Source organism: Notolepis coatsorum (genome assembly GCF_963971535.1).
Source record: "Notolepis coatsorum genome assembly, chromosome: 2".
NCBI lineage: Eukaryota > Metazoa > Chordata > Actinopteri > Aulopiformes > Paralepididae > Notolepis > Notolepis coatsorum.
Genome location: NC_140166.1, coordinates 185,220,744 through 185,229,643, shown reverse-complemented (window position 1 = coordinate 185,229,643; position 8,900 = coordinate 185,220,744). Strand labels below are relative to the sequence as shown.

General features: G+C 42.7%; 1 protein-coding gene across 1 annotated transcript in view; it reads left to right on the top strand.

Annotated features, from left to right (window-relative positions):
- The window catches only part of LOC311224369 (uncharacterized protein), an 18,947-nt gene extending 14,336 nt beyond the window's left edge, over positions 1–4,611 (top strand). The window contains exons 4-5 of the mRNA XM_084309336.1: positions 1,022–1,179; positions 1,640–4,611. Coding sequence (XP_084165462.1) covers positions 1,022–1,179; positions 1,640–1,684 — 203 coding nt within the window. The 3' untranslated portion in view covers positions 1,685–4,611. The remainder of the gene's footprint in view (positions 1–1,021; positions 1,180–1,639) is intronic.
- Positions 4,612–8,900: the final 4,289 nt, after the last annotated feature.

Here is an 8,900-nt window from a genome sequence, read left to right as displayed (position 1 = left end):
CCGCTGTTTCAGCTGTTTGCAGTAGCTCGCCACAATGGCAGGCTGTTCACAACAGTGATTTCTAACTACTGTAGTTCCTGCTGCTTCAAGTTGCTCATGTTGCAACTCCTGTCACAAGAGTTTCCTGCTAGAGATGTTTTAACTCCTTCCTGCTGCACGTCCTGTTCCAGGTCACTCGTGTTGCAACCCCTGTCTCTATACCTGCTTTCACTCAGAAACATTCACAGTTCTTAAATAATGTTACTTATATTATTAGGGCTGTCCCTTTGTAGTCGATTAATCGGTCGGTTTGGTCTTAGTCGACCAAGACTAATTAGTCAATATTTACGCTTTCTTTTCCCCATGCTGAATGAGATTTTACAGATGTGTCGATGAAATCAACTAATCGAGTAGTCAACAAAGTCCTAGACTATTAGTCGACTAATGATTTATTTAGTCAAGGACAGCCCTAGTAATTATACATGTTTCTTTGGTAGGGGAAATTCACCATTGCCAAAGTCTCTGATTCTTTGCTCACCAAAACCTTGTATATTTAGTATAAACAGATGTGTGTGTTGTGTTAACAGTATCTCATGTGTTTTATATTTAGGGTATAATGTAAACAGATTTGTTAGTGTTGTGTTAACAGTATCGCATGTGTTTTATATTTAGGGTATAGTGTAAACAGATTTGTGAGTGTTGTGTTAAGAGTATATCATGTGTTTTATATTTAGGGTATAATGTAAACAGATTTGTTAGTGTTGTGTTAACAGTATCTCATGTGTTTTATATTTAGGGTATAGTGTAAACAGATTTGTGAGTGTTGTGTTAACAGTATCTCATGTGTTTTATATTTAGGGTATAATGTAAACAGATTTGTGAGTGTTGTGTTAACAGTATCTCATGTGTTTTATATTTAGGGTATAATGTAAACAGATTTGTGAGTGTTGTGTTAACAGTATCTCATGTGTTTTATATTTAGGGTATAATGTAAACAGATTTGTGAGTGTTGTGTTAACAGTATCTCATGTGTTTTATACAGCCACCATGGTCCATGAAGCTCCCACCCTAGACCCCCTTCTGGCAGGCCTTGTGTCCGCCTTCATCGTCACAGCTGTTATCATCACCCTGCTCCTCTTCCTCAAGCTACGACGAAGAGACGTCCGTCCGCAGTTCCACAGGCTCCAGGACTTACCTATGGTAGGGAGTGGAGATCTATGAGATCCAGACATCTCTTGACTTTCATTTAAAGTGATTGCTATTTAAGATTTTGTTAAAGGTTTGTCTCGTTATCAATAACTTTGTTAGATGCTGCTAACCCCAAAAGTATATGCTAGGCAAAAATCACTCTTATACCTATATCTGATATTGCTGAACGGTCGGTATAGATCTAGTATGTGGCAGGAAATATTTATCATGTGGCTCTTGTGTTTCCTTTCTGCTCTCTTTCCCTTTGAAATATGAAAGTGAGAGAATGAGGTGCTATTTTTAGGGTAGTTGAAGAATGCCTAAAAACTAAGGGATAAAGCCATATTTCCTTAAAAACTGTTTTTGAACAATCTGAAGTATTTCCTGTGTTTCTCGTGTATATTCCTACAGCAATCTTGTAGATTTGAGTTCTTCTGACTACAAGGAAATATTCTTTGTGTGTCTTGTGTAGGACGATATGATGGAGGACACCCCGTTATCCATGTACAGCTACTAATGGACCTACTGGAGCCACCAGACTCGCCCAGAACCTCTGCTTCAGTCCAGGAGCATGTATCAACAGTCCAGCCAAGTCTCTTTTCCTTCAGCTGCACAAAAAAACAAAGAGACCTGTACTAAATTCCAATCAGAAGGGACCACCCCTTACCTTGCACCCTGAATGGGTATAATTCCACTGAAAACGCTCCCAGGTAACACTTCTTTGAACCGAATGCACAATTGTAAGTGCTTTTGATTTCACAAGAGGCTTAGAGGTCACAACTAGAAGCTACAGTAGCTTCTCACCTCCCCTTGTAGTGCTCTACACAGGTCCCTATCGGCTTGATTGGAATTTAGCCCTGGATAGGTGAAAGCAAATTTCTGGAAGGGTTCTTTCTATATTGCTTTCACTTACCCAGTGTCCTGTCGTGGAGATGAAGGAAATGAGACGATTGGAGAAAAAACGCATTGGACAATAGCCTAATGAGATACCAGACATGGTGGGGTCCCCTTGCCAACAGCTTTGCCCCATTGAAGTGTCTCCAATTACGAGGCTATATCAAGTTCCACCCTATTCAACACAGTAGGCTTTATATTGTTTTATACCATGGTCTGGGTGAATACTGAATACTATTTTTCGATTGGCCGGCAGTTGTGCGTTAAAACTGTTTAATACACACAACGTAGTTCGGCTCAAGTTGAATCACCGTTCTTAATTCATCCGCTACCCAACCTGTAACTATAGCGACATTAAAGAGCACAGCTGTCAAAGCGTACTCATTATCTCACACCAATGGCCAGTGCAAAACTTTCACCAAAAATGTGCGATTGCTTACATTTTTATATCGTTGGCAAATGACCATGGTATAAGCGGAATAATCAACTTGTAGGTGTGTGTTCGGTGGTTTTTAGTCACTCTGCGTGGAGGCAAACCACCGTCCGCTGTGCGTCAGGTGGTTATTCGCCTCCACGTCGTGCCTTAAACGCGCACCTACTCGTTGATTATCCCTTACTTACATTCCAACATTATTTATGGGATCACATGCTAGATCTCGACTTTCCCATTGCTCAAGGGCAATTGACCCAGATTTATCATAATGCATGCATTAGTCATCAAGCAGGAAGTGATGTCATCAGCGGAGTCCCGTCACTGGGACTAGGTCCGCACCATCAGCACGCCGGGGATGCCTGTGGCTGGCCGGGGCAGGCGGAATCTGCGCACCGTTTGAAGGTGTGGCAACAGCACAGCTTGTACGTCAGCCACGACCACATAGACCACACAGCACGCCAAGGGAAGGTCGATAATACAGAGCTGATGGCTGATGGGTCATTCAGGCTTACATAAAGGCATATTGTCAACATTACTGTCAACGCAGGCAATTAATTGTCAACTAGAGATGCCACGGCACTTTTCCCTGTTGGCCAACATTGTTGTTTGTTTTTGTCCGCTGAAAATGACGTGCTTGCTGCCGCTCGACAGTTAAACTCCATTCAAGCCCTCGCCCATTACGTATTAAGTGGCACACCGGCGCACCTAAATGGGGCGGACCCAGTGTTCAGGTTGGGGGGAAGGAATCAGCACACCCTGCTAAACACTGATCTATGGTCAGTGTTCTGTTACCCTGACCGTGGTTAATGTTAGGGATGAGGGCACAATGAGCTGATGTTTGACCTGTATCCAAGGCCTGCTCGTCCACAGAGCCCTGTTGCTGGTCTAGTTGGCAGGCCAAAGAACAGAACAGGAGGATTGTGCGATACCTGTCATTACAGAGGAAGTACATGGCAGAATTCCCAATTAGAGAGAGTTAAGGTTGCACTTTATGTTTAAGGTGTGGAAGTAAATTTCTAAATACTGATAGTGAAAAATGTATGTATGTGTGCGTGCGTGTATGTGCGAGTGTTTGTCAGTTTGCATGTATGGTTTTGGGGAGGGTGGGGTCGGGGGTATTTAAGTCTTGAAGGTCCTGCTGGCCTCAGATGTGTACTAAGTGTGTTTCTATGTATCTTTCCTGCGTTCTCTAGGAGAGAGTGCCTTAACGTAGAGTAGGAAAAACGTCCTTTCTGTACTTTATGCATCTTCATTACATTCACATTCAATCCATCAAACCCTTTCAGATTTACCAGTCAATCCCAGTATTACAGTTGTGGGTTCCGTACAGAGCGATGCCCGAGGCCTGCACTCTGTTCTAACTCGTCTCGAGTCTTTACGAAAAGCCCCGGGCATATTCACCAGACAGACCGTCATTCATACGACAGTTTCCAAAACTGAAATTGGCTAGTTTCCTTTCAATACAATTGACCTATGTGATTGGAGGATCAAGAAAAGAGGGCAGGATTTGAGATGGGTCAATTCAGGCATCGTCTTGTGTACTGCAGTTACTATTGTTGAGTGTATGTAAGGGCAACTTTATGGAGCTTCTTTTTTTATTTCCGTTGTTCCAGTGTTTTCCAATGTCCATACATTAGAAATTCTATATAATGGACTGAGCTTTCAGTATCTCAAGTCGACAGGAATTAGCCTACTTGAATGAGTGTTTTGTGAACAGTACAATTGATGACATGCCAGTCCCTCAAACTGTGTATCACTATGCACTTGTATAGAAAATGAGAGGAAGACATGTATAGGACAATGGAATGACTCGCACCCATTAACTATTTAGAGCGTCTTCTATTTGGGAAAGCGCATACTGCAGGCGTCTGGTGATAAATCACAATTTACTTGTGATGATAATCCCTGTTTAACCTTCCTGCGAGTCACAGCCTGTCTTCAAGTCCCAGACTACATTGATGCTAGTGTTAAACAATGTCTCAACGCTGCCCTGTATTTGAGCTCCCTTTCATGAAGTGCCAAAAGTGTCGTGGTCGCAATTTGAGGTGTTGCCGTCTGCTGAGGATCACAGAGATATATATCTCTTGGATGTTTTATGATTAAAAGATATTTTGAAGCCATCATCTGGGGTTTGCTCTCTGATTTATATTACAAGCTATTTTAGTCACTACTGTGTCTTGTAAACATTTATTTTTTGTCACCAGTAAGTTTAAATGCAGCCAGAGCCTTGGGGGTGAGAACTACATAAGCAAATCTCCAGCACTTTCATTTAAACATTTACAGACTTTTTATTGTTGGAGCCAAAACAACAAATTTCTTTGACAGGCCATACAGTGAATCAATGCACCACATTACAAGTGGCAGCACAGTACAATACTTGGCAATTGCAATACCAACAGAAGCAGAAAGGATTCACCCTCACATGGTTATCACTTAACCAGGCAACAATGACAGAATGCATGACGATTTTCTTTGCGAACGTCATGTCAACCACAATGTTTACCATGTGTGTGGGACCAAGGCTTATACAAGGAGCTTGTGTTCGATGGAAGTTTGTTAAAAGACTGTTTTGTGTCTCCTGGAAAGTTTTTTTGTGCCACCGATTATTTACTAATGACAGTCCTCCTCTGTGGCTGAACTTGGGAACCTCTGTGGTTATCCTAGGCTGGAGTAATTACATCCCCCCCCCCCCCGCTCCAGAGCTGTGTGAGAAAGAGTCATCCATGGGGGGTGTCTGTCTGCAAACTGAAATATTCAACAGCCTGACACCAAGGCTGGCACAGAGTGATTCATTTCTGACTCGACAGCACGGGAGACTGAGCGGTCCAGACGGGAGAGTACGACAGTGGATGGGGCTCAGGTGGGTGTGTTGGAGTCGGTTGGTACCACAATATGGGTTTTGGCTCGTTTTTCTCTCATTCGTCTACATTGTCAGCAATATGGACCGGTCCTTCAAACCAATCCCAATTCTGTAGAAGTGCACAGTACAGTGCCATCTAAATGGGATGCTTTGTGTTTTTAAATGACTCGGAAATACTAGTGAGGATGTACAACATTTTAAGAGGTTATATTTTTCTTGAATTTCCCCTAAATATCTTTTAACACTCAAAACATACAGAATAAAACATAGCAGCATAATCTATATTTTACACCTTTATTTGTACACCTTTAAACATACATATATAATAAAAATATAGACTATTAGACACTCAATTATTAAGACTAACATACATACAGACAAACACTCACAGACAGATAAATGTAGACACCCAATTATTCTGTAACAGCATAATCTTAATCTACATCTTCGGTAGATTGAACAATCAAAAGTTTATTACAGTTATCAAAATATACCAGAACTTTGATTTAACTCATGGTTGTCACACAGATCATTTGTTGCTTTGAATGTCTCTGACCGAAAGCTTGCAATAAAAAATATATTTCTTTCCCACAATATTTGTATAAAAGTTATTACATTTCTTTATTTACAACAACATGTAAAAATAATAGACATTGAGAGAGAAAAAAACAAGCAGCTGTCTCAATCATGTGGGACCAGCTTCTCTCTTATATGGTCCCTAAATATACTCCAGATTTTCTCAAACTTGTCAGAGGACCTCATGCTTTCTAGTCAGTCTGAAACCTGAGTGTAACATCCGATATTAAATTATCATTTGTCATTTGTCAAATTATCAAGTCATTTGTCAGTAATATAATAGGTACTCATTCGGTCAATACTTTGCCACAGGATAAGGACAGACTACAAGGACACTGCAGCCAAGAGAAAAGGGTGCATTTCTCACAAGACAGCGTTTCGTTTTTTTTTTTTCTTTCTTATAATTGCTGTCCGTCTCCTCAGACAGACTTTGTTTTCAGGATCTTATCAGTCAGTACATGTGGAGACGGTTACTGTAGATTATTCAGTCAACTTCCATCAGCGATCTCTGTGGCCCTCATTCAGTCTCTAGTAGGCAGAGATGGGAGTAAGTCACGCATGTGCAAGTAACAATCAAGTTTCAAGTCTTAACCAAGTCCCAAGTCAAGTCTGCACCCGTTAGTTGGTCTCTACAACTAGGGATGGGTATCGTAAAGATTTGATCGACTACTTATGAATACCAATACTTATCAAGACATGATGTGAAAATTATTATCAGTACTACATTTATATTAGTTTTAACAAAATAGTTTTGTTGATTAAATTAAATAGATTGACAATACATGATGGGATCAATTGGTATAGATACTGTAAATGTCTGATAGTTGAAAACCTTCACTAACTTAATAGAAAAAGGCTATTAGCATAATATGTAATATGATTATCGCTACCTTTGCAAGCTGCAGTTGTTATATTTCTTTACTGGCTACTCGTCGAGCTTCGCCTATTGAACAGCTCGTTCATACCTAATGTATACATTGAAAGTATTTCTCATGCACCTTACATCTATCTGATAGCTAATCTATTTCATTTCCTGTATAAAAAGATGTAATTTTGTGTTGTGTTCATACGTATATAACCCAGTGGCGTGGCTGTGCTCCTCCTCCCTCGTTCTTTCATTGGAAAGTGTTTGCTCAAACGCGTCACTGCAGTCTGAGAGTTGGAGTAGTAGTTTTTTTTTTTTCTCAAAGCAAATTTTGTTTAGAGATGGCATTGCCACCAAACAAAAAGTCCTTTTCAGGACTCCACCAGCGCTTCCACCGCTCAGCCTCCACCGCTCATCACGGGGGTTCCCTGGACCGGCTGTCATGGCAGGCGGGTAAGCCCTCGCGGCGTGCGGTGCCGAGTTTGAGCCGCCCGGAGGCGGTGGCGGGTCCCTCACGTGTGAGGAGGATCCCTGACCCCGGTGTCCCCGTCAGTCTGGGCAGACCACCCAGCCTAGGTGTGGTCTCTCTGATGGCAGATGACTTGCGGCTCAAACTCTCCGCTCACGCTTGCTCCCGACGTTCGACGGTGAGCGAGAGTAGTGGGTGGTCGAGGGATGAGGAGGTAGAGCACACGGGACCAGATGCCTTCGGTGCCGTGGAAGAGCTGGATCCGGAGGAGGACCCATACGCCTTCCTGAGGCCACCGTCGGTGGAGACGGAGGAGATAGAGGGCCCCTTCTCCAGTGCCTCGCCCGGCGCGTCAGGCTTTACAACCCCGACCCCGCGAGATGTGAGTTTGGAGGAAGAGAGACAGCAAAACAAGCTTCGCTCTCTCTTCCCCAGGCTGATGGCGGCGGCTGCAGCCAACAATGTCCCGTTGCCGGAGCCCCTGCCGATTCCTGTCCCAGATGGCATGTGTAAAGATTGTAGTCTACTATCAATAAGACAGACGGTTAGATCTTTATGCTTGCTTCAGCCAGCTGTTTGTCTGAAGGTTGTACACAGGTGCCCTAATTATATAGCCCTACCAGTAACCACAGTAACAGCTCACATGATGTTATACTACCACTTAGTGGTAGCAGCTATGATAGCACTTATCATTACACCCTCTTTCCAAACAGGTGAGCATAACATCAGTCAAATAAATCACCTTAAAACACTTTGTGTCAACCATACAATAATAGATAACCTTCTCCATCACCAATATAAATAATTCAACACTATTGATACTATTGATTCAACACTTCTCTTTCCAAACAGGCGAGCATAACATTACTCAAAATAAACACCAACCACTTTGTGTCAACCATACAAACCTTCTCTTTCAACACTATCAACAATTCAACAATGTTCTATGAGTCTCTCAGGTGGTTTCTTAGGTCTAGAAGACCGTCTCAATGTATCAGCCATTGGGGAAGGTGAAGGAGGCTCAGTGTGTTGCATGTCTGCCAGTGAAGGAGGCTCAGAAGGAGGCTCCGTGTGTTGCACGTCTGTTGTATCACCACCGTGTTGTGATTGTTCAGATTCAGTGTCCTCGGTTTGCTTCTCTGTGTCCTCCTGAGTCTTCAACAGACTCCTCCTATTTCTCCTAAATAAAGTCCTTGCCTTGTAGATGAAACAAATCAGTGCCCACCTTTTGCCATGGTACAGTGGGAAGATCTGCTACCAGCATTGGCTCTTTGGTTTGTTTGTAGTGATGTTTGAGACATGTTCCACACTTCTGTATCCTTTCCTCAATGTCCGTATTGATGCCTGGCCAATACACTGCTTCTCTTGCTCTCCTTTTGCATTTCTCCATGCCTAGATGTCCCTCATGAATACGACGAAGCATGTCCTGGCGCATGGACTGAGGAATGACAATTCTATTTTGTCTCAGTACCAGTCCATCAGCTACACACAGATCCACACGCACTGGATAGAACTGTGGACAGACTCCCTTTGACCAACCATTTTGGATAAGGTGGACCACTTTCTGCAGCAGCGGGTCCTTTGCAGACTCCTCCACAATGTGCTATAACATGACATCCGAGGCAGGGAGCAATGC